Raw genomic sequence first — 26,103 nt, forward strand, 5'->3', positions numbered from 1 at the left:
GGCTTACCTCTTCCTCATGACATACACCATATCACTATTAAAGATTTGGCATAACTTGGCAGCTTCACCAAACTGCTGGCCCACGTTGAGCTTGAAATCAACTAAAACCTTTCAATCTTTCCACACATGATGACTTTGCACTCTGGGCTCTGTATAATTGGAACTGTAGTAATGCCAAAAGGTGAAACAATAACAGAGCTTTTTCCATCTAGAGTTTCCTCTCGCTCCTATTATCTGGACCACTCAACCAGCTCCCAGCAACCACAACCTGGAATTCAGAATAATCTTTCTAGGAACATGTGTTTCTTCCTCCTGAACAGACTATAAACTCCCAAAGGGCAAGATAATGACTGTTTTGATGTCTCTCCTACATGCCAACACAGGGCTGAGTACATAGCAAGTACAGACTGATGCCCTCCATCTGCAGCAGGATTACAGTATGGGTTCAGGGGAACTATAGAGACCGACCTCGGGACTCTCTCTCCCTCTCAAACAGCACAGCTCAGTCAGTGTTGTACTTCTAGCCAGTAGGCAGATGGGAGCCAGTCCAGGCATACAGACAGCAGGCCTGCACTCGGACAGGCTGGCTCCTACAGGGCTGTTCTGCTGAGAATCACTCCCTTTGACAGGAAGGAGCTCCTAGAGAACAAGCCAATACCAAGAACATCTCTCCAAAGGGAAGAGTGTCTAGGCAGCCTTCAGGGACTGTCCAAACAGGAAGAGAAGGGAGCCATGGCAGGGGGAGAGAGCTCACCTCATCGCTTTCTTCCACATCCACGTCACCATTGGCATCGTCGTCCATCAGCTTGTGGATGCTGCGGACTGCATCAAAGCTGAGCTTCTCATCCTCACTGTGGCACAGGGGCTTGTCAATCCGGCAAAACTCTGTACAGGAAAAGCAAGAGACAACATTACTGTGGGCACTGCTGGCCTCTGTTACCCACCTGTCTCAGTGCCCTTAGCCTCTAGCACCTCAAGCCTCGTGTAGCCACTTAAATAGCTATTTGTACAGTGAGAAAAGTGTTTCATCCAGTCTTCAACTCTCCCCCCAGGATGTGCTGAGTTCCCCCATTTAGGGACAATGTCCTATTATCCTGATGGCTCCCTGGCAGGAAAATCAAGCATAAGGCTGGGAATACCCTGGGATCTAGACAAAGAACGTGAATAGGTAACTCACAAGAAAAAATATAAATGAGAGAAAATATAAATAGCCAATGAACACAGAAAAAAAACTTTTGCCTTACCAGTAAGCAAAGAAATACATATTCAAGTGAAATACCATTTTTAATCAGTCAATAAATAAATGCACGTGAATACAATCTTTCCAGAAACAGGAAGACAGCCCATTCATTGCAATGCCAAGATAATATGTAGTTTTCCTTTTGGTTCACTTTGTCACCGCTGGTAATAATAACACAATGCCAGTCACAAACTAACCGGAGAAACCCTTCACATGCTATGCCCGTCCACTGACAGCTACGGTCAGCGAATAGCTCTCAGACATCTAAGGTCCTGGGCACACCGGGTGCAACAGCGTGGCAGGTCTGCAGTACAGCTTCCCCCACCCACCGACACAGTCGTTAATGTGACACAAAAACCAGCACGAGAGCCGAGGCCACCTACTCCTCTCTTAGAACCCTGGAAAACACCGTGCACACACACAGCAGGCAGACCTGGCATCTAGTCTTAGCTCTACCAAGTGAGGTCACGTCCCTTCTCCAGGCCTCAAGTTCACTATCTGAAAGAGATATTTTAAGTAAAGTTTCTAGTATGTCTTCCAATTCTTAGCTTCTAAAATTCCTCTTTCCCTTTGACCCTGATCTTGATTCCTTCTCTCCAGCAAAAACTCCTCAGATTACTCCCAAGGAAGAAGTTGTCACAGGAGAGAAAACAAGGACAGGGTAAAGGGGCTGTTGTGGCTGTGAGGCCTTCTCCGAGGCACTGATCAAAGTCCCAAAACACTCCAATCCATTTAATCATTCAGCTGACTGCTGGTCAGAGACAGGGAACAGACAGGACAAGTCAACTCTCTGTCACTCACGAGTTGCTCAAATCCTTTTCAAAATGAGGGAGAGATATAAATATTAAATGTGTCAAGTGTCCCAGATGTGACTCAATAAAAACATGTTGGATACTGGAGCTCACAGATGTTAACTGATGTGCCCCAAATCAAAGACAGCTGAAGAGTCACAGCAAGGGCCCAGGTTTACTGACTCCCAGGTCGGTACTTCACCTATCTTTATGCCAAGGTGACCAAACAGCTTTAGCGTGGTTTCATCTTCCGTTAGTCACAGATGGTAAGAAGCACAGTGAAGAAATGGCTTTATGGAAGACAAAAAGTAAGCGGTGCCTGGGTGGCTCTGTCAGTTAAGTGTCCGACTTTGGCTCAGGTCATGATCTCGAGGTTCAGGGAGTTTGAGCCCTACACTGGACTCTTTTCTGTCAGCACAGAGCCCACTTCAGATCCTCTGTTACCCTCTCTCTCTGCCCCTCCCCCACTCACGCACACGCACGCGCTCTCACTCTCAAAAATAAACATTTTAAAAAAGACAAGTAAGAAGAATACAATACATGAAGAAGAAATATCTCCATGTAACTGTATATTCTACTACATTTGTCCCGCTAAGTTGGGAGTGGGGAGCGGAGGATGGGGTAAAGCGGTGGTGGTAGAATGCAGCCAAAGATTAAGGCATTGTTTCTCAACTTCCTCACCAACAAGAGCTCTTGGCATGATTGTGTCGTTTACCTATCCAAAAAAAATTGCAGTAAGTAATGACTGGTTCATAGGTGAGGCACACAGCACTGGGATTAGCATAACCAACATAATGTTTTCCTTCCCTTAGTTCTGTTTTTGTCTTAATCAGAGGCACATATAATTGCCTATCAGAATGAGAAAAAAAAATTGCCCATCAGAGCTTTTTAATCAGCACATGATGTGCCCATTTAAACATTTATTGTGTGCTCTTAATATGTCAGGCTCTGTGATCAGCATGGGGCATAAAGAGAGATGAGTCAGATCTCACCCCTGCTCTCAAGGAGCTTAGTTTTAAAAGTAGGGAAGAGGGGCTCCTGGGAGGCTCAGATGGTTAAACATCTGACTCTTGATTTCAGCTCAGGTCATGATCTCATAGTTCATGAGATTGAGCCCCGCATCGAGCCCTGGCAGCACGGAGCCTTCTTGGGATTCTCTCTCTTTTTGCCTCTCTCTCTGCACCTCCCCTTCTTGCACATGCATGCACACCTGCGCACAGACATGCGCTCTCCCTCTCTCTCGCTCTCTAAAAATAAGTTAATAAACTTAAATATATATATTATTAAAAGTAGGGGACAGAGGCAATTAAAACACCATGTGCTAAGTACCATGACGGAAAGAATCAGGATTACCCTAGGGGTCAGCAAACTTTTTCTGTAAAAGGCCAGATAATAAATAATTTAGGATTTATGAGTCATATAGTCTCTGTTACAACTACTTAACTCTGTCTTAGAGCACAAAAGCCGCCACAGACAAAACATGAGTAAATGAGCTTTGTTGTGTTCTAATAAAACTTTATTCAAAAAAACATGCAGTGGGCTGGATTTGACCCCAGGGCTATAGTTTGCTGACCCTTGTTCTAGAAAACCTTAGGTAGCACACCTGAACCACATTAAGTTGACAGATTTCTGACTCAAAGCAAAGAAATACAATCTTTTCATTAGCCTGTATCCACAAACAGGTTTATCATAAAGCACAACTTCTAATGAGCTTTTTTTTTTTTTAATTTATTTATTTTTGAGAGAGAGAGAGAGACAGAGTGTGAACAAGGGAGGGGCATAGAGAGAGGGAGCCACAGAATCTGAAACAGGCTCCAGGTTCTGAAGGGTCAGCACAGAGCCCAACACAGGGCTCAAATTCACGAACCTCGAGATTCTGACCTGAGCCCAAGTCAGACGCTTAACCGACTGAGCCACCCAGAAGCCTCTAATAAACTTTTTTAAATACTGGAAAAAGTTTAAATGCTGAGCTCTAGGGACTGGGGGCCTCCAGGCTGGACACGAGTGGCCTAAGGTCAGCCAGCCTCTCTCCCAAAAGCCTATAACTGGTGCAAGAAGTTTAGGCTTCAAATGCTAGGCTCTGGTTTGTAAACTGATCAGACAGACAGGTGACCTTTGCTGTTGGCATCATCTGGCATAGAGGATTTAAGGGATTGAGAATAAAGGAGTATAAAACCTTGATGTCTCCTAAGGCCATTGAATCCTATCCAGAAAAACCATGTTAGTCAAAATTCACAAATGACTCCTTCTACCAAGCATTTCCTAGGCTGTCTTTCTCCTTCCTGACACCTCTTCTATCTTCTCTTATACCTTCGTTCCAATCTGGCAAGGTTTCCCAGCGCTACCTGGAAATACCTTAGAAGATCCACCCGTTTAGCAATGCATTATTAATAAAAGAGCCCTGGACTTGGAACCAGAACACATATGTCAAAATCCCAGCTCTATTAGTTACATCTATATGATGTTGGACAGGATGTTCAACTTCTCTGAGCCTCCAATATCTCATTTGCAAAATGAGGATAATTACCTATGCTGACAGGGTTTTTATGAAAATTAAGACCACATTTGTTCCAACGCCTATGCCCTAGCATAGCATAGGGCATGCAAAAAGCTGACAATCAATACATTTGTAGTTTCCTTCTTTCCTCCCAGAGCAACATGTGAACAGTTCCCTGCTAACTTCAGTCACTCTCCCTACTGTGTTTGAAAAATCAATCAGTCACATGTTCTAGATGAGTTAGCAAGTGATTCCGACAATAGCCTGTATTCCCACAGCATTTATGTGTCTATCACCAATAACATTTATCATACTGTGTTTCAGTTCTCTGTTTCATTTGTCTTCCCTATCAAACAATGTCCATAAGGGCTTGGGACCATGTCCCCAGCAGCAAGCAAAAGCCAGGTTCTTGATAGATGCTCAATGTTTTTTGAACAAATAACTAAATAACAATTATGTGTAGGATTTCTTCAGGCAGAAAAGAGAACTGTAAGTAAAAAGAGTAGCACAGGAGTAGGTTTTTAAATATCTTGGTGCCAGGGCCCCTTTATATACATAAAAGTTGAAAATCCCAAAACTAATATCTACCATATTAGAAATTAATTTTTTTTACATTTATTTATTATTATTATTTTTTGAGAAATAGAGTGAGACAAAGCGTGAGCAGGGGAGGGGCAGAGAGAGAAGGAGACACAGAATCTGAAGCAGGCTCCAGGCTCTGGGCAAGCGGTCAGCACAGAGCCTGATGAGGGGCTCAAACCCACGAACTGTGAGATCATGACCTGAGCCGAAGTCAGACGCTCACCTGACTGAGGCACCCAGGCACCCACTACCATATCAGAAATTAAAACGCAAATTCTAATAATAGCAATTAATTCATTTTAGACAAATAAATCTCCTATACATTAATTTAATAGGATTTTTTATGAAAAATAATTGTTTTCTGGAAAAACAATTTTTAAGTTTATTTATTTTGAGAAGCCCCTGGGTGGCTCAGTTGGTTAAGCGTCCAACTTCAGCTCAGGTCATGATCTCACAGTTCATGGGTTCGTGCCCTGTGTCAGGCTCTGTGCTGACAGCTCAGAGCCTGGAGCCTGCTTCAGATTCTTTGTCCCCCTCTCTCTGCCCTTCCCCTGCTCATGCTCTGTCTCTCTCTCTCTCTCAAAAATAAACATTAAAAAAATTTTAATAATAATAAAGTTTATTTTGAGAGAGAGAGAGCATGTGTATGCACATGTACGTGCGAGTGGGGAGGGGCAGAGAGAGAGGAAGGGAGAGTCCCAAGCAGGCTCAGCACTGTCAGCACAGAGCCCAATGTGGGGCTCCATCTCACAAACTGTAAAATCATGACCTGAGCCGAAATCAAGAGTCAGATGCTTAACCAAATCAGCCATCCAAGCATCCCTGGAAAAAAATGCTTTCTGAGAAGAGTGGGATTGTTTTTACATTTTTGCAAATCTCTTTAAGTCTGGCTTAATAGAAGACAGCTGTAGTCTTATTGTATCTGTTTCCACATTCAATGTGTTGTTTTGATCACAGAGCAAAACAGATATGTAGTTGGAAAGGACAGGAATATTTTAATAATCTTCCAGATATCTGTGAACATTCTTCTCTGATATTACATCAAAATCGACAAGTAGTAGGTTTATTAAAGATTAGTTGCAATGTGAAATTTGAAACTATATAAATGAACCATTTGTACTCTATTATATTAAAATCTATTGGTCTATCTTGTACTTTGATCTTTTATCCAGGAGTGATTTTGTAACATGATGCACTGGTCACAAGGAAACTTCCAAATTTGACCCATTTCATCTCTACGATATCAAAATAATCACAGTTATTAATATCACCACTAATTACATCAGAAAAGATTTAAATCTGGGGCAGCTGTCAAGCTCACAGTGGCAGATCCAAGTTTTTCAAAATTCTAAGTTTTAAATGAAAACTAGAATTTTATTGTTGGCAATAAATACTACCAGTTGTTTTCCTTTAATAGCAGACTCACTTCATTCATTTTTAAGAAAATACGTGCCAAATACGTGAGTCTGAGTAAGTATAGTTTACCTGTCAGTTATTCTTTCACATAAAAATGGTGTTCCCTGAAAAAAGGAGGCAGTTCAACTTGCAGCTCTGTGGTACGAATGCTCTCTCTTGAAATAAACATCAGAGGCGCCCAGATGGCTCACTGGGTTAAGTATCCAACTTCAGCTCAGGTCATGATCTCAAGGTTCGTGGGTTTGAGCCCTATGACGGGCTCAGAGACTGGAACCTGCTTCGGATTCTGTGTCTCCCTCTCTCTCTGCCCCTCCCCCGCTCGTGCTCTGTCTCTCTCTCTCTCTAAAATAAACATTAAAAAAATTTTCAATAAAAATTTTAAAAATTTAGAGAAAGAAATAAGCATCAAACTTCTACACACAGAAGTGGTTTATGCACACTTCCTGTTTCATCACACAGAATACTAAAGAGATATGTATTCAACAGGACACAATTGAATAGAATTAATACATTTTACATTTATTTAAAAAATTTTTTACTAATTAAAAAATTAAAAATAAATTTTTTAAAACAGAGTGCATGTTGGTGAGGAATACCACGACCACCAGTGCTGTTCTGTGCCACTGCTCTGACTCTTGCTAAGGTGCCAGCAGTTTTACCTAAGTGCTTTTGTGCCATCACTGCAAATGTAGACACAGCAGAAAAAGACAAGTAACATCGTAGCATTATTATTAAGATGTCTTTGACCTTGTGGACCCCTGAAAAGATCTTGGTGACCCCCAACGGTCTGCAGACCACACTTTGTTAACCACTAGCAGCCAACACCACAAAGTCTTTCCTTTGCGTCTAAATCTCCTCTCCTTTCTCCAGGCAGAGCTAATCATTTACTGCTCTATGCTCCAAAGCACTTTATACATAACTCTGTTGTATTAATTCTCATGCTCTAAGTTGTTTGCATGCCATATCCAGAAAAGGGCAAGGACTAAGTTTGACTCACTCTAACCCTCAGGGCCTACATCCACCCTGTCAAATATAAAATCAGCAAATGCTGGCTGAATGAATGAATGAGTGCACGAATGGATTCATAACAAACCATATCTCCCCCAAAGACAAGAGAATTCCTGAGTACACCCCACCAGTTCCCACCACCAATATCCACCATCCACCTGATGCCTCTTCTCCTCCAGCCACGTTCTCATCACCAAACAGTAACTTATCCCCCTGAGAACACGTATTTATAGGCATGCAAAGCAGAACCACTGCGGTCGAGCCTGACCATGGATTGTCTGATGTGAGACACAAGCCCAAAGGTAAAGAAGTGGGACAAACAGCAGTCAAAGAAGAAGGTACAGATGAGGAGCAAAGAAAGGCGCTGGTCAGACTGTTCCCTACCACTTGGCTGGCACCTGAGGGGAATCTGAAAACTGATAAATTTTGCCAGCAGGGGTCTCATTTGTTGATTGTTAATTTCTCCCACTTGACCTCCCACCCCCCAAGCACAACCAGCAAGCTCTGCAGTGACTCTAGATGGGATCAGAATCCACCCTTACCCTTAGAAAGGACTCAAAAGACTGTTAAGACTGAGAGTACCAGCCCTGGGAAGACTGATGGACCAAGGGCCATGAGATTCCAGAGATAAAACAGCACAGAATGCAGAATGAGGCTGAGGCTGGGGGTCTAGGGAAGGGGCGTGGGAAGGAGAAAGTACCCTCTACACAAAAGGGTAAAGAATGAGAAAGGGAACTAAACTAGTTCCCTGGACCTAGGAAGTTCTGGCAAGAAAGGTCCCACGTGGAATACAGCACACTGTAGGTCTAGCCACAGAGGAAAGAGGAGTCAGATTCCCACACTGAGTGAAATCCAGCCTCCTGAGGGATGGTCCTGCCCCTGTTGGAACATCATGTCTTCATATCCAAGAAGAGGTCTGACTCTTCTCAGCAGGGGCAGGAATTCAGAAGAGTTTTCCTTATGGACGAAGCAGGCACTGGTTTCAACTACCCAAGCAGCAAAAGACTACCCCAAAGACTTCCCATGTCTCCCCTCCCAGGGAGAACATGTGAAAAAAGTAATAATAACATCCCATATAACACCAAGAGTGAACCCTAAGGTAACACACTATGAACTTTGGGTATTATAACGTATTCATGTAGCCTCATCCTTGGTAAAAAATGTACCACTCTGGTAAGTAACCCTGGTAATGGGGTTGGCTATGCATGTGTGGAGGCAGAGGATATGTGGGAAATCTCTGTACCTCCTTCTGAATTTTGTTGTAAACCTAAAACTGCTCTAAAAATAAAGTTTAAAAAAAAAAAAAAAAAAAAGCCTGGCCTACAATATGTGTGTGGTCAGTAAAGGCTTTTATAATTCTTACCAGCATGCTTTAAAATATTATATGTTGTGGGGCACCTGGGTGGCTCAGTTGGTTAGGCATCCAACTTCAGCTCAGGTCACGATCTTCTGGTTTGTGAGTTTGAGCCCTGCATCAGGCTCTGTGCTGACAGTTCAGACCTGGAGTCTGCTTTGGATTCTGTGTCTCCCTCTTTCTCTGCCCCTCCCCCTGCTTGCACACTGCTCCCCCCCCCCCCACTCTTTCTCTCAAAAATAAATAAACATTAAAAAAATAAATAAAAATAAAAATATTATGTGTTGTGGGTTCAAGCCCCACATAGAGCTCACTGTTGTCAGCACAGAGCCCACTTCAGATCCTCTGTCCCCCTGCACCAGCCCACCCCCACTCGCTCTCTCTCTCAAAAGTAAACATTAAAAAATATTATATCTTTATTATAATGCTAGATAATTATATTTTTGCTCTAACCTATGATCTGAATATTTTTTTAATTCACATGAAATAAAATTAAAGAAAGCCCTCAGTGGAAACAAATTCACAGCATTGACTACGTATAAAGCTCCAATATGCAACATAATGAGATACACCTCTGAGTTCCACCAGCATTTCTGACTTTGTACCTCTTCTGGCCTCACTTCAGTCAGCTTACAACTGTAGTTATTTGAGGATATCTGAGGGCAGAGGTCATATCTTTTTCATTTTTTCATAGCACCTACCACCACCTTGTATATGATGCACTTATTTGTTGATTTGTTTACTGCCCATCTCCCCCCAGTAGAAGTAAGGGTCACAAAAGCAGGAACTTTTTTGCTCCCTGTGGTATCCCCAGGGACTCATATAGTGCCTGGCACACAGTAGGTATTCAATATAGATCTGCTGAATGAATGAATAAATCTTTGCTTTCCTGAGTGTACAAAGCAGGTTTCTCCTCCAGACATGACTTTTAAATGTTGGAGTTTTAAAGAATCTGGGTTTGGTCCCGAGCTTTCTTCTCTTCAGACGACTCTCTCCAGGAGGGATCTGACCTCTCCTCACAGCTTCAATTATCATTTAAAGAAATGCCATCTCCCCCCAAAAAACTGTTGCCATCTCCCCCCAAAAAAGTAAGATGATGGTTCTGCTTCAAGCTTCCCTTCTGACCCTCAGAAACACACAGAATCCAACCACCTACTAAATATCTCCACATAGATGTCTGACAGGAACATCAACGGATGCATAATGTCTAAATCTAAACTCATTAGTTCCCCGCCCCCACCCCCTGCCAAAGTTCCCACTTCTCCAGTTGCTGGTGTCAGAAACCTTGACATCTCATTCTCCCTCACTCCCCACCTCTAATCAAGCACCAGTCCTTCAAGACTCCTCAACTATTCCAAATCTTCTTCTCCTCACAGGAGAGAGATTCTGAATACTCAACAAGCAATTGGCAGGAATGCTAACTATAGGCAATGCTACTGCATACCAGCTGATTATCTGTCCAAGTCATCTCCCTACTTAAAACCCTTCAAAAGCTTTTCATTACTCTTAAGATGAAGTTCAAATTTCTTAAAGTGGCCTGTAAGGCCCAGAATGAATTGCCAGCTGCCACCTTTCTGGTCTCTTGTCCAACAACTCCCTTAGCTTTGTGCAATCCTTCTTTCATGTTCCAAGTTTCTCCCTTCCTTTCACATAGCACGTTGGTTCTCAACTCCGGCTACATATTAGATTCACTTAGGGAGCACTTATGCTGCTGAGGCCCAAGCCCCATCCCAGACCAATTAAATCAGTATCTCAATGGATGGGACTTAGGCATGGGTTTGGTTTTAGGGGAGTTTTGGTTTTCTGTTTTTCTTTGAGACATACCATATATACAGCAAAGTATATAAATAAACATATAGATCAAGTAACTTTTACATATGTATATATCTAAGTAACTACCACCAAAATCAAGAAATACTCCAGGAAGACTTCCTCCCTCTTGCCCCTTTCCAATCAATACTATCACAACCACTACACCTCACCCCACCCCACAGTGATAACTGTTCTGACTTTTATCGCCATAGATGAGTTTTGCCTTGCCTTGACATTTATAAAAATAGAGCATGGATATTTTTTAAGGCAGAGTTGCACGCAATAAAATGTCTCCATTTTAAGTGCATAGTTCAGTGTGTCTGACAAACATACGCACTTGTGTAACCACCACCCAATTAAGATATAGAACATTTTCATCACCCCAAAATGTTCCCACTTGGTACTTCACTGCCAAACCGCACTGCCCTCCTCACACAAGCATTGATCTGATTTCTATCATTATAAATTAGTTTTGCCTGCTTTAGAACTTCAAAGAAATATAATCACCAGTATGTACTCTTTTGTGGCTGGCTTCTTTTGCTCAGCATTCAAAAGATTCAACCATGTTATCACATGAATCAGTAGTTTTTCTCCATTTTCTCACTGAGTAGTATTCCACTGAATGTATATACCACAATGTGTTTATCCATCCACCAGTTTTTAGCTAGCACAAATAAAGTGCTATGGACATTTGTGTACAAGTCTTTGTGTGGACATAGGTTTTCATTTTTCTTGAGTGAAAATAAGTTTTTCATCTTGAGTTCCAGTAGGAGTGGAACTTCTGGGTTATATGACAGGGTTATGTTTAACTTTTAAGTGCCAAACTGTTCTCCAAAGTAGTTGCATTGCTTTATACTCTCACCAGTAAGCACCAGTATGAAGCACCAGTCCAGCTGCTTCATATACTCTCTTATACCTGGTGATGTTAATGTGCAACCCAGGTTGAGAATGACCTAGAATTCCTTTTGTATGGAAGCTTCTTCATTCTTTCTTGACCTGCAGATTCTGACACATGCTGTTGGTCTGAACTTAAATACTTTTTCTTCAAAGAATCTTCCTTGATCGTCTTCCCTGCCAAACTGGTTTAGGCCCACATTATACATTCTCCAACATTGATAACACTTTTCACAATTATAATTATCTGTGTGACAATTTGCTTAATATCTTTCTTCTCCACTAAACTGTAAGCACCACAGTGGCAGGAGCCATGGCTGCCTTCATGGCTGAATCCTGGCTTTGAGCCAACACCCAGGACCTAGCGAAGTCCCTAGCACAACACTTGGACTCCAATGAATATTCACTGACTGAACAAATGAACGCCCAGAAGAACTCAGCTGCATGAAAGAGCAAATTCAAACAGAGATGAACCAACATAATCCTGGCCCACAAAAAGTACAAGAATGAACACAGTGTATGAATGACAAAGACACAAAATAGAATACAGTAAGACACAAGAGACCAGAGCAGCAGGAGATACCAGTCTGAAAACAGGTAGAAGACAGTAGGGGTGGAAGGCAGGGCAACCTAACAAAGCAAGCCCAAGAGGAAGGGGCACAGCATCTCACACAGATTGATTTGTAAAAGAACCCAAAGTCAAAATGAACTTTTCACCAATCTTACAAAATTCCTGGCGCAGAATGGGAATAGTGGATGCTGAGATCCCCAGTGTACTCAAACTCTAAGTGGCAAAGTTGGAAGGGCTTTGGGGGGCATCAAGGATCACTGCCTACCTTACAACTAGAGAAGGAAACTGAGACTATGAAAGGGGGTTGTTTTGCACTAGGTTGGCCAGCAAACTAGTGGCAGAACCAGATTAGAAGTCTCACTAACTTCCTATGGCAAGGCTATATGGTTGGGAGATCCAGATGAGTGTTCAAGAGGGCTCCCTAAAACTTCTAACCCTTACCCTCCAAGACTCACGAATAGGGGCAAGTTTAATTAGGTTCTGCTTGCCTATTAAGGACCAACACAGAAGTCATAACTGGTCTTGTGCCATTCCCCAAGCAGGGTAAAACAGAATTTCCTGGTTTTGCCTTAACTTCTTCAGTGTCCAGCACTAGCCAGAGACACCTTCCTTATCAAGACTTAGAAACAAAGTTAAAAAGACACTAGAGACAGAGTACTGAGTCCCTAGCACGCTCTGCAGGGAGGAACAAAAAGAGCAAAAGAATATGCTTCTATTTCAGCATATGAAACATAATCACCTGCTAGAAGAAATGAAATCTTCAGCCCTCTCTCCTCTCTCCACTCAGCCACCCCATTTCTACCTTCTTCCTCCTCTCAGTATTTTTTTCTTCAAACACTGATTTCACAAAAAGCTTCCCTCCGGAAGAAGGTGGCTAATTCCTAAAGTTAGTCCCCACCAAGCAGGCCATGACCTCAATAACGCAGGCTTCTGATGCCGGGGACTTGTAGCTGTTCTGACTGCCCATGCCTCCTCCCACATCTACAGGGCTCTGGACACTTGTCCATCTGCTTAAAAGCCTATCTGCCTGCCCTTTTATTTCTATCACCTTTTTAACTAAATTAAAAGTTTCTGGCCCCCTGTTCAGTGTTCACATGCTACCATTTCAACACTCATTTCTGATTTTCAATCACCTATTTGCTGACCTTGAACTAGCTGGCTGAACTAGCCAAAGGCACTAGGGATACAAAAAGAGGTAAGATACACTTACTCTGCTCTCCAGGGTCCCCCCACCCCTTCTTCTCAATTATTAAAATATATACTGAATCACAGAAGTGGTAGGTGCAGGTACTTAAATTTCAACTTTCCTATACTCTGACTATTCCTAAGGATTAATTCTCTTATCAGAAAAATCCATAAAGTCCTTTGAAAAACAGTGAAGCCCTGTAAGTGTTAGTCATTTGCTTGTTGGTCCTCTATTCTCTGCTTTATCTGAGTCTCATCTTCCCAACTATACACGAGTCTGATTTTTCTGGTGTTCCCCTGTGTCAGGCATGGCACTGGACAACACAAGACCCGGTCTAGGGACAACTGAGAGCTGCTTACAGATTTTGAAGATTTGCTTTCTCAGCTTTGGGGTCCCACATACCACAGGTCTTTACATTCTAAAGGTATCTGTGCCAAGAAGCATGACAACCCCAGAGAAATTAAATCAACACACGCTGGTTCAAAAGTTGCCCCAAATTCTCTGACCTGGCACCCGACCCAAACATTCCTGCATCCTGGCCAGCACTTGTCAGGGTCTGAGATGGCCAAAAAAATAATTACAAACAACTCAAAACAGATTTCTGCTGGGAAAAGTTTTCTAAAAGTGTTTGAGTGGGCATCCAAGGACTTGTCCAGATAAGGACATTGCACAGTGCCCAGGGGAGGTGTCCAACCCATTAGTGGACCCTCTAGGATTATACCCTTTGGTTCAGGAGTGGAGCTGGCTCTCAACAATCAGTCCTGATCACAGTGACCCCAAGAGCACAGTGATAAATGCCTGGAAGATATAAACACTGGGGAGCCAGGCACACACACGGGGTAAAAACAATGTTGATTCCAGGGACCATTGCAGCAGGAGTTCATCCTCAGGTCACCCAGCCCCACTGCTGGATGGCCTACCAGAGAACACATGCCTGGGCTCCCAGAGACCAGAACCAGGCAAGAGCTTCTCACCATCTTTCTGCCCCAAACAAGCCTCCATTCAAACAATACAAAGAAGATAACTGACCCCCTTTCTTCTTTTCTTGAGATTAGATAACCAAGAACATCTACTGAAAAACCCTGCAGTCAGGATGGTCATTCCAAGGACTTGGTTTGCAGCCCTTCCTCACCTGATGCAGTTCTCAGCTATGGATCCAGACAACATCTCCCCAGAAGGGTGGCTAACTATCCAGAATGGAGTGTGCCTGAGCCTCTTGACAGCCCAGGCTCCCTGGTCCTGCTCCCACATGGGAACGAGCCTAGTATGATTTCTGAGGAAAGGCCTCTATGCTCCAGCTCACAGAGATCTGAGCTCAGATCTCCATGTACTTTGCCTGGGTTACTACAGTTTCCTCACTGATCTTCCTGTCTCTGCTCGTTTCTCTCAAACCCATCCTCTACTAAAGCAGTCAGTACAATTTTTCTAAAATTCCAATCTGACTAGACCACTCTCCATGCTCCTGAATAAAATCCTTCACAGGTTCACATAAAAACCTGTTTATAGGGGCGCCTAGGTGGCTCAGTTGGTTAAGCGTCCGACTCTTGGTTTCAACTCAGGTCATGATCTCACAGTTTGTGAGTTTGAGCCCCACATCAAGCTCTGCACTGACAACACAGAGGCTGCTTGGGATTCTCTCTCTCCCTCTCTCTGCCCCTCCCCTGGCCACATGCCCTCTTTCTCAAAATAAATACATAAACTTAAAAAAAATCTGTATACAAATGTTCATAGAAGCTTTATGTTTAATAACCCAAAACTGGGATCAGTCCATACATCTTTCAGGGAATGGTTATATACATTATACACAATGGAACACTATTTAGCAATAAAAAGGAACAAAGTCATGATACATACAATCACTTGGATGATTTTCCAGGGAATTATGGCTGAAGAAAGAAGCCAATTCCAAAAGGTTACAAACTCTGATTCCATTTATACAACATTTTTGAAAGGTCATAAAACTTTAGAAATGGAGAACAGTGGGGTTAGGAACAGGGAAGGGGGTGGGAGAGAAAGGTGTGGTTATAAAAGGGCAAATAAAGGATACTTACAGCGTTGGAACAGAACTTACACACACGAGTACAAGTAAACTGGGGAAATCTAAACAAGATTGGTAGGTTTTATTAATGTCAATATATTCTGGTTATAATATTATACTGCAGTTTGTCAAAATGTTCCTGTGGGGAAAACTGCAAAGTTTCCCAACGATCTCGCTGTATTATTATTATTGTTCTAAGTAGGCTCCATGCTGGACCCTGAGATCTCATGACCCTGAGATCAAGACCTGGGCTGAGATCAAGTCAGACACTTAATAGACTGAGACCCGAGCGCCACACTGCATTTTTTAAAAACTGCATGTAAGTCTAGAATTGTCTCAATAAATATTCTAATTTAAAGAAAAAAATCTTTTGCAAAGCTCCCCAACTCTTACAACAGTGATTCCTAACTTTTTCTCAATGAGGAATTCCAAAAGCTCCATTAATAATAGTTATACTTTTAGTATCCACAGATTGAAAAACAACTAAGAAAATAATATGGATTCACGAGACACCCTTCAAGGGCCCCTTTCAGAGTTTTAAATGCTCAAGTTGGGAACCACTAGCAGGTATAACAAATATAATGTAGCAAAGGATACAGGCTTTTCAGGAGGTGGTCCCTACCAGGTTCTCTAGCCTTATCCCATACCAGTCACTGACACACACCTTACCCTGCCACCACACTAAACTACTTGGAGTTCCATAAATACGCAAGACTCACTTTGTGGCTTTGTACACAATGTTCCCTCTGCCTACAATATCCTTGCCCCATTTTACACCTGACTAATTCCTACTCAAGTTTCAAGATTCTACTCAGGCCTTTTCTAATTCCTCTAGGAAGTATTCTCTACACTGACTCTTTGGGTTAGATTAGGAGCCCCTCTTCTGTGTCCACATGGTCCCTGTGCTTCTCTCTATCACAACTTAGACCAATTAACCTCTGTATGCCTGCATTTCATTATCTATAAAATAAGAAGAAAACGGTATCTACCTGATAGAGTTTTAAGAATGAAATGAAAATATATAAAGTACTTCAAAGAAAGCATGGCACACAGTAAATATTCAATTACTACCAAGTTGTTTTTACTGTAATCGTTTGTCCAACCATCACACTGAAAGATCCAAGCAGGAACTGGAATTTGTATCCATCTCTGGTCTGGCCTATAGTTAGGTGCTTGGTAAATATCTGGAAAAAGAATTAAGGGAGCTAATGTTGGCATAATGAGGTGGAATCTAAGTCAACGGTAGAACTAGAGATCTACAGAATAGAGAATTATTGCTAAGAACAAGAGCTAAGTATAGTAGGAGCCAGGAATAAGATAGCCATCTCAAAAAGATAAGCACAAGACAACTATTACAGATTACTAAGAACTTGGGTGAATAAACTGGCTGAAGTCGTACTGAATTATTGTGCAGAGCTCTTTTGATTCGTCATTATAACTTGTTAATTTTGAGCTGAAAAAAATGCTTAACCTTTTGGAGGCACTGTTACTTCAGCTGTAAAATGTGGCATAATACTGTAATTTTCTAAGTATTTAAGATTATGCAAGCAAACTACCTAGCCCATTGGTTAAACTAAAACTAGTTTGCTCTGAATAAATGTTATGCCATCCTTGTGCCTTCAAATTTTCTTTCTCTCAAAAATGTAAAAGGAAAAAGGAGAAGTCCTTTGGATAGTAACTTCCCCGATGAAGAGGGAGGGAAGGGAAGACGTAAATGCCAATACACATGAATACTAAGCACCAGCTTGAGCAAGGGTGAACGGGCACCTGGAGCCACTCTCCCTCCAGCTCCTCATGGGCAAGACTTGGTGGCCCTTCAAGGTCCAGGAAAAGTCCTATGCCCACCTGCCTTCTTTAACCACTTTAGGCCCTATGAGTCTCCCCTCTGAGGTCACAGCACTGAGCTCAGTCTGGTTCAAGCACAAACTCACAAGGTTTCTTCCAACCACAATTGGACTCTGTCCCCAGCTGGCATGTTAGTGACTCTGCGGTGGGACCTGAGTGTCCTCCTGTTATCTACACAAGAACAGAATTAAGTACATTGTTATTGTCTCAGGGAGAAAGGAGGGACAAATATGTCTGGAACTATGTTGGGACTTGTACATAGAAAGTTGTACTCTCTTACAACTTTGTAAAGTCAGTCCTTTTATTTTTTATTTTAGAGAGAAAGAGTGTGTGCGCACATGCCTGTGTGTGTGTGCACGCGCATGCATGCACATGAGTGGGGGAGGGGCAGAGAAAGAGAGAGAATCTCAAGCAGGCCCCATGCTCAGGACTCAGCCCGACTCAGGGCTCAATCCCACAACCCTGGGATCATGACCTGAGCTAAAATCAAGAGTCAGACACTCAGGGGTGCCTGGGGGACTCAGCAGGTTAAAGGTCCGACTTCGGCTCAGGTCATGATCTCACGGTTCGTGGGTTCGAGCCCCGTGTTGGGCTCTGTGCTGACAGCTCAGAGCTTGGAGCCTGCTTTGGATTCTGTGTCTCCCTCTCTCTGCCCCTCCCCCGCTTACACTCTGCCACTCTCTCTCAAAAATAAAAAAAAACAAAAGAATAAAAAGAGTCAGACACTCAACTGACTGAGCCATCCAGGCACCCTAAAGTCAGTACTTGTATTATCCCTAATATAAAATGAGGAAACTGAGGCCCAGATCTGCTAAATGACTTGCTCAAGTCACATAAATGGTAAAAGTAAGGCTGGAACTGGGATACTGTCTCTCTCCAGAGTGTTGATAAGAATAAATGCAGACTGGTGTCCACCTGGTTACCAACTATATAGCGGATATGTTGGGCAATTTGATCACACCAGCTCCGTACCTCAACTTTTCTCTGCTGCCAATCTGGGCCTGAGATAGCTATTTGACTTCCTTTCTTCCTATTATTTTGTCCCACACAGGAAATGCAAAGGCAGCTACCCTGGGTCCCTTCCACACTGGAGTATGTGGAAGAAACGGGATAAACAGAGGTCCCTGCGGGGAGAATAAAAGGGAAGCAAATATTAACATCCTATAGTATCAGAGCTAGTTAAACTCTCTGGCTTTACAGATGAGGACAATGAACTCTGAGAAGGCAGGTATCTTACATAAGGTCATACAACTGAGCGGAGACTGAAACCTTGTCTCCCAAACTCCCAAGTCGGTGCTCATTTTGGTCTACCCCACACAAAGCCATGGAGGAGAACTGGAGTATGACCTGTCAGGCCTGTCACTAAGCAAAAAACCCAAACGCTGTAAACACAGGAAATGGGCTGGGATGAGGTTCAGAGGGAGCAGCAACCTTTGCCAAGTTAGAAGTGTTCAAGGGTTTCCTGTCCACAGCTGTTAACTGTCACAGAAATGCTCCAGAAAGCAATACAAGGCAGAAAAGGAAGAAAGAAACTAAAAAAAGAACGAGGAGAAAATATTTAGGCCTAGAAGTGAGTATAAATTATTTAGTCCAACCTACTTGGTTTTCCAGATGAGGAAGCTAAGAACCCCCCAAAAAGAAAAATGCCTTGTCCAAACTCACACTCAGAATTTAAGGACCCTTACAAACCACTTATTTGGTTCAAATCCTTCATGTTAATGATGAGAGGTGTGAGACCCAGAGAGGGCAAGATCTTCGGCCAAGGTCACACAGCTAGAGATAGCACAGCCAGCACAGGAACTCAGCTCTTCCACCTCACAGACCTGTGTGGCTAGAGGGAGCCCGACCAAGTGACTTTCCTCAGATGCTGTGTTAGCCGTGGACAAAGCACAACAAGTCGGGAAACTGAAAATAAGCGGGAATAGTAACAGCTAATGAAGAATAACAAAGACCAAACAGAGCAAGCCTGGAAGAGCCAAAACAAAAGTGCTCTGGCTGGTGAAGACGCTTCGGAAAATGAAGAGGCAGAAAAATATTCTGGCTCTTCTAGGAACAGAATCCAAGGAAGAACAAGCAAGCAGGGCAGGCAGATAGAAAAGGGCGGAAATGCTAAGGGAAATCCCAAGGTTCTGCTTTCTTCTTCTGTCTGAGACCTAAATATCCAGAAAACATCACCTCAGGAGCAACTCTGGGCTCAGCAGGTCACTATGGAGGTACTATAGTATAGTAGTTAGCAGATTACTGGGCCCCACGTACCACAGCTGGCAGATATGGAGGGGAATTACATTTACACAACACCTGGAATTTCGTATATATTCAATTCTCACCCTGAAAGACAAGGATTATGATTCCCATTTAACAGATAAAGGAGACTAGGGTTTAGGGAAGCCAAGTCTCTTGGTCACAGTCATAAAGTTAGTACTGTATATGGCAGATCCAGTATTCAAACTTAAACTCTCTCTCAAGAAATTGTTTAGCAAGTGCCTGCTCTTCCAAACCTGTCCCAAGGGCTAGGAATACACGGAGGAAAAACATGGTCCCTGGTCTACAGGAATTCCAGTCAGGGAACTGTGAATGCTTTCTGGGTCACCCACATTATTGAATAAAGAGTGATGACCTCAAGGCTGGAAAGAACAGAAAGTTCAGAGGAACCTGAGCATTAAGGACCAGGCTACCATGGTTGATTCCTCCAGAGACAGGAGGACTCTGGTGAGAAAAGATGGGCCAGTGACCAGTGTCGCTGTACTCTTCTCCCACTCTGGTCAGAGCTTTCTCATCCAACACTTCACCAGACCTCACTACAGTCAAGGCAGTCAGGCAGGGCAGAGTTTCGTCACCCCACTCGACAAATGAAGGAAATGAGACCAACACATCGGTGAGTTGATGGCAGAAAAAAGTCAAGCCCCTTGGCTTCTGTCCTTTCTACTAGACTGCTCTGACTCCACCACAAAAAGGGAAATCTAAAACGTGGGACTGAGGAAGAGTTTAAAACTCTCTGGCCATCCCGTTTTCATCCCACCGCCACCCAGTCCCCACTCCCCCCGTCCACTCTCATCATACTTGCAGAGTTCTTAATTTGGTCTACACATACCCATGCTCCCTCCCTGGGTGCCTCAAAATCAGTGATTCAATCAGGGAGTTAATCAACCACAAAGCCTTGGCTGCCATTAGACCCCATGTCCTCAGGGAAACATTCCCTCCAGCAGCTCGTCCTCAGTAAGCAGATCTTTAAATGGCAATCAGAGAAGAGAGGAGTGCTCAAAAAGGAAAGGCCAGGGGGAAACACCCCAGCAGGAGCACATTTCACACGCTCTTAGGTCTGCACACAAGACAGCTAATTTGAACCAGCCTGAGGTCCACCCACCAAATCAACCCAGCTGGGGTCTTAAACTCCTGATAAGAAGGAAAAGTACTAAATGCCCACATTAACTCATTCATTCATCATTCTTGGCCACTGACGTTTATTCTGTATACAATTTATGTTAGGTACTAGAGCCACACACTTTAAAAACAAAAAACAACTCTGCCTTCAAAAAGCTTACATTTTAATTTGCGCTTCTGGTTGTAGATGAAGCCTTTTTTTTTTACACTAATTCATTTGTTTCTATCACTTATCTTGAACCTTGCATATATATGTGACAATTCATTTTCCTCAAGTCTTAGTCATGTGACTGTGGGAGACACGTGGAAAGGGGAAAGAAGGAAAACTGTGTTTGTTCTCTCCTCTATTCAGGAAGTTTTGGGTTTTTTAGAAACCTGAATTGGCCTGTGGATCTTTTGGTAACAGCTATGTTTGGCAGTAAATAATCTTTGTTTATTACAGCACAATAGCTTTACGGGTTGGGGGGGCGGGGCAGGAAGGGAAGCTTACCTTCTAGTAGAGAAGACAGGTAATCAGGATACAAGGAAAGAGCTACAGTCAAGGGATATACCAACTTCCCTGGAAGCAAGATGACTACTTCTCTCTTAAGGGTCGGGGAAAGGCTTCCCAGAGAAAATGCCATTGGGTTAGTCTTAGGGAATATGGAACATCTGGATGCTAGAATGTTGAGCCCACAGAGACAGGGTTGGAGAGGTCTCTAAAGGCAGACTAAAGAGTCCCAGGTTCCTAGCACGAGAGCTGCCTTAGGATAAAAGAAATATGCTATAGCCCTAGTTGCCTCAAAAATCATATTTATTATACCCCTGGGGCATCTGCTCCAGGTAAAATCCATCAAACTCTGTAGTGCACCTAGATCCGCTCTGCACTCAAACAGACCCAAAGTACTGAGCATAAGCTAGAGACTCTACAAGAGACTCCTCTATCTGGCGCTCACACACTTTTGCTTCTTGCCTTGCAAACTGGCTCCCAGCAGCCAGAGCCACCTTATCTCACAAAGAGCTCTGCTGGGGGATACCACCATTAATGGTCTTAAGACTTAAAACCTAAAGCCAGCTAAAATGAGAAATATTTCAGTTAAAATGAAAACCTCTCATGGTTTAACTTTGAGCTGGCCAAGATGAAGACAAAAATCCTTTAATGCTATACAAATAGAGAGCAAAGCAAGTAGATCATGAGAAACCGCAGTTCATTTAGTGGAAGCCGAAAATCCAACAGTCCCTGCCACCCTACCCACCCATCACTAAACCCATGTCCCAGCTAGGCCCAGCCTAGGCACAGAGCACAAGCAGCACTGGAAAGAAGGGTAGGGGAGCCTTTCCTGAAGCACTATCAAAATGGAAGAGAGTAGCTTCCCATCCCCAACCCCAACCCCAACCCCATAAAACACCAGCTCAGCCTGGCCCTTGTGGGACTTGCAAATCAGTAAAGAAGCTGGCAGTGTGCCACCTGGGGAAACAAAGACCACTCTTCCCAGGAAAAGGGGGCTACTTTTGCAGCCCACATGATGAGATTGCCACGTACAGTCTAGATATTATATGGTTGTTTAAGGAACACCGTTCTGCAGAACTCACTGGAACAGAAAAACTGGGTTTAAAAGTCTGGCTACTAACTTGATCATCCATTAAACCCATTCTCATCCCCATGCATTCCTCCCAATGACCAAATCCTGCCCTACTGTTAAGTCCAATCCTCGTACTTTCCACCCTGAGGGGAACTTTCAGCCTCCTCCTCAATGATGACTCTATTTTATTTGAAAAACATGTATCCACTCAAAAAGTATGTAGTAATGCTTTTTCTATGGCAGCACTGTTTACCGTGGTAGTGTGGCACACACCCCTCAGTGGAACTCAAGTCCTTTGACGAGGCTGCCTAAGACCTACCAGGAATCACCTCCACATGCAACAAATGTACTATACCAGATGATTCAACACGGACATGCCCCATGTCAAGAGCCCCCTGCCAAACGTACCCCCCAATTCATCCTGCACCTTCCTGTCAGATCTTGTTTACCACCACTTCACACAGGCCTCACCTCACTCCCCGTGTTGATGACCCTGTAACCTATAGCAGAGGCCTTCAAACTGTAAACGCCAGTCAACTGACATCCCTCAGCTAATGGATCAGTTTTTTTGTTTATTGTTAGAGTTCATCAGTAAGGGCATACACTTTTTATAAAAGTTTTGTACCATTTAAATAATTATGATTATAGCAGCTAACATTTAGGCAGCACTATGTGTCAGGCACTACTCTAAGCACTTCATATTTATCTCATTTCACCCTCATGAAAACCCTACAAGGTATCATTATCATCAACTCCATTTTTCAAATCAAGAAACGAAGGCCCAGAGAAGTAAACTAAGTGGTAGCAGCTAGAGACAGGCAGCCTGGCTCTAGAGTCCAAGCTCTTAGCTACTATGCTATGCTGCAGAGTGCGACAAGGACCTTTATATACATACATACACATGTGTACAGGGCTTAAATATACCTCCCATCATAACATCTCTTTTCAGTTAAGTCCAAACTTCTGTCTCTTTAGCTTTACTTCTCACTGCTTCTCCCATGTACCCTCCATTCCCACCAGACTGACATACTCACAGGACCTGCCCCTCATTCTTGGCTTGCCATCCTCCTTCCTTCCCTCCTCATAATCCTAATCAACCTGTCGGGCTTAGCTCCTCTAGGAAAGCTCCTAGAAAAGGGGGTGGGAGGGCGGGAATCACCACTGGCTTCATGCCTACGAAGCATCAGTCACTATGCTGGTGCTTTAGACACGTTACCACATTTAATCCTCACAACCCCAGGAGGCTGCTATTACTATACCCATTTCACAGGTAAAGAAAAAGTAGTGCAGGGAGTTAACTTGTCAGTGGCCCACAGTTCTAAACTACACACTCTTTCCACAATACCTTCTAAGCCCCTTATGACCTACTCCCCACATTTAAATGTTTACATGTATACCATTTGATTTTGCGTTTTATTTAAAATTGTGTCAAACTGTTTTCCTATTTATGTATGCGTCTTATCTTTCCAACTGGACTCTAAGCCCTTCAACCCAAGAGCTTCCTCTAGACACCTAACACATGGCTGGGCACGCAGTGGCTGCACAGTGTTACCGAGCCAAAGTAACTTCTAACTTCTTCTTAGTTAGAAGAGAGATCTGTAGTGCTTTGGGTAAAGCTGCCGAATATCGGCACCATAACCATACAACCATATAACTATAATTCATTTCTTCTAGAGCTAAGAAAAAAGTCCTCTTAACCAAGAAAATCATATAGTGAAGTCTATGAGTCACTCTTGTCGGCAATGATATGAAGATCCCAGAAAACAAGCAACAAAAAAAGAATCACAGTGGGTGGAATGTTTTTTCCCATCCCACTCTGTAGGGAACACAATTGGGCTGATGCTCTCTAAAGAGTGCACACAGCTTCAGCTACAGAATGAGGGAATCCCAAAGGGAAGGTCAGCAAAAACCAGCCAATCCTGCAGATGCTCACAGGAAGCCCCTACGGGGTTCAGAATTATGTGGTAGCAAAATACTGCCCAAGGACAGACAGAATCTGGGCTTCATTTATTTAACAAATAGTTCTTGAGAGCACTTAGGATACCAGTCAATCCAGTGTATAATATGGACAGGTAAATTAATTAACTCCTCTGGACCTCAGTTTATTCACCTCTAAAAAGAGCTTAGTAAGCACTTTCTTGCCCATATCACAAGGTGTTGAGAGGGTCTAATGAGAAAGGACAGATCAACATCAAGGACAAAGAATAAGGCTATTTTCTTTTTTCACTGTGATCAGGCATATATAAGAGGCTGTCTTTTATTCCGTATTTCTCTGGCCTAAGGGGAGAGCAGTGGTTGGGAGAAATGTGGAAATGAGATCAGTGGTAACCTCAACTGCATTATAGTCACCCACTTTCCTGACCCACTGTTGGGTCTATAAGATTTCTAGGAATCACAGCACAAAGTCGGTTCTAGAATTTTCAAGATTGAAGGCCTAGAAGAATCATATAATCTCAGAGATAGACGGCCCTTCAGAGGCCAACTCATTCACTCATACTCATCACTCATCTTGTTTCCAGCCCATCACCCAATAATCATGATGGCACTGCTCATGTGTATATCCTCTGGGTGTCCCAGACATCAAGCAACATTTTATAAGCCAGATTAACTAGTTTCAATGACTATGTTTATTTTCCTATTGCTGTCCCTGAGTCTTGTCCAAACATTCTATGCAGGGCACAGTTATATAGTACTAAAGAAAAGTTCCTGTGCCCAACTTGGACACAAACATAAAAGGAGAGCATTGCCCTGCTGAAGCTAGTATGATATAGTGGAGATAATTAGTAAAGGTCGCTCCATGGAGGAAAGAGTTTCACAATCCAGGTTCAGCCTACATGGTCCAATTGCCCCTTTTCACATCTTCTGATGCTAACCTTACTCATTCTGGATGGTGGTCTTATTAAGAAATTCAGCATTTCTGGGGTGCCTGGGTGGCTCAGTCGGTTAAGTGTCCGACTTCAGCTCAGGTCATGATCTCATGGTTTGTGGGTTCGAGCCCCACGTCAGGCTCTGTGCTGACAGCTTGGAACCTGGAGCCTGCTTCGGATTCTGTGTCTTCCTGTCTCTCTGCCCCTCCCTTGCTCAGGCTCTCTCTGTCTCTCAAATAAATAAACATTAAAAAAAAATTTTTTTTTTTAAAGAAATTCAGCATTTCCTCACAATGGCCCTAAGCAGGTAGTCTATTTAACAGCTGTAATGTCAAAGCACTCATATCTCTGGGTGGCCCACTCCAATGGTAGGGAGTTCTAGTAGTTTGAAAAATCTTCCTTGTATAGCAGGAGACCAGATTAAACAACAATTCAAACTACTTCAGTTATGGAAACTGCCATTTTAAAGTTGTCAGCCCCCTCTGCCTTAGAAACATCAAGTCACGTTGGAGCAGACCCTTGTTCTTGAGGGAAATCCCCTTTTAACCATATAAATATAAAACAAAAGAGCACACAATACCCATGGGGAAAAGAAAACAGTGTGATCTTTCGTGACTTGGCAAAAACTGTTCCCAACACCCCTTAGTATGCGAGGGGAACAGAACACAAGTGAATGAACACAAATACGTACAGGATCAAAGCCCTTTCAGGACCAAAGACTGAAGGCTTCACCCCTTTCTTGTAGAGTCAATGCTGTTAGAATTTCCCCGACAGACTGAGATCCTAAGTCAAGTTAAAGGTAGAAAGGGATGTTAAGAGCCTACGGTAAGTGCTCACTCACACCAAGGAAACAGAATGTCTGAATGGGTGTTTCAAGCTTAATACAGTAACCAAAATAATTGTAGAAGAAGGCTGGTTCTGGAACTGAAATGTGGCTAAATCTAGAAACACTTCTAGACCTGCCAAATGACGACTATAGGGGTTCCCTCCTCCAATGGATGAGCTTATACATATATGAACTGAAGAGCATTCACTTTGAGAGCTTAAGCATAAACCTAG

The 26,103-nt window shown here is 43.1% G+C and overlaps 1 protein-coding gene across 5 annotated transcripts in view; it reads right to left on the reverse strand.

The window, feature by feature from the left end:
• STIM1 (stromal interaction molecule 1) overlaps nucleotides 1-26,103 on the reverse strand; it is a 183,202-nt gene that overhangs the window by 80,510 nt on the left and 76,589 nt on the right. For all 5 annotated transcript variants that reach the window (XM_060605781.3, XM_060605783.3, XM_060605784.3 and 2 more), the window contains exon 2: nucleotides 755-885. In XM_060605781.3, the coding sequence (XP_060461764.2) occupies nucleotides 755-885 (131 nt within the window). The remainder of the gene's footprint in view (nucleotides 1-754; nucleotides 886-26,103) is intronic.

The sequence above is a fragment of the Panthera onca genome, chromosome D1 (genome assembly GCF_046562875.1).
Source record: "Panthera onca isolate mPanOnc1 chromosome D1, mPanOnc1 haplotype 2, whole genome shotgun sequence".
In the NCBI taxonomy this organism is placed as follows: domain Eukaryota; kingdom Metazoa; phylum Chordata; class Mammalia; order Carnivora; family Felidae; genus Panthera; species Panthera onca.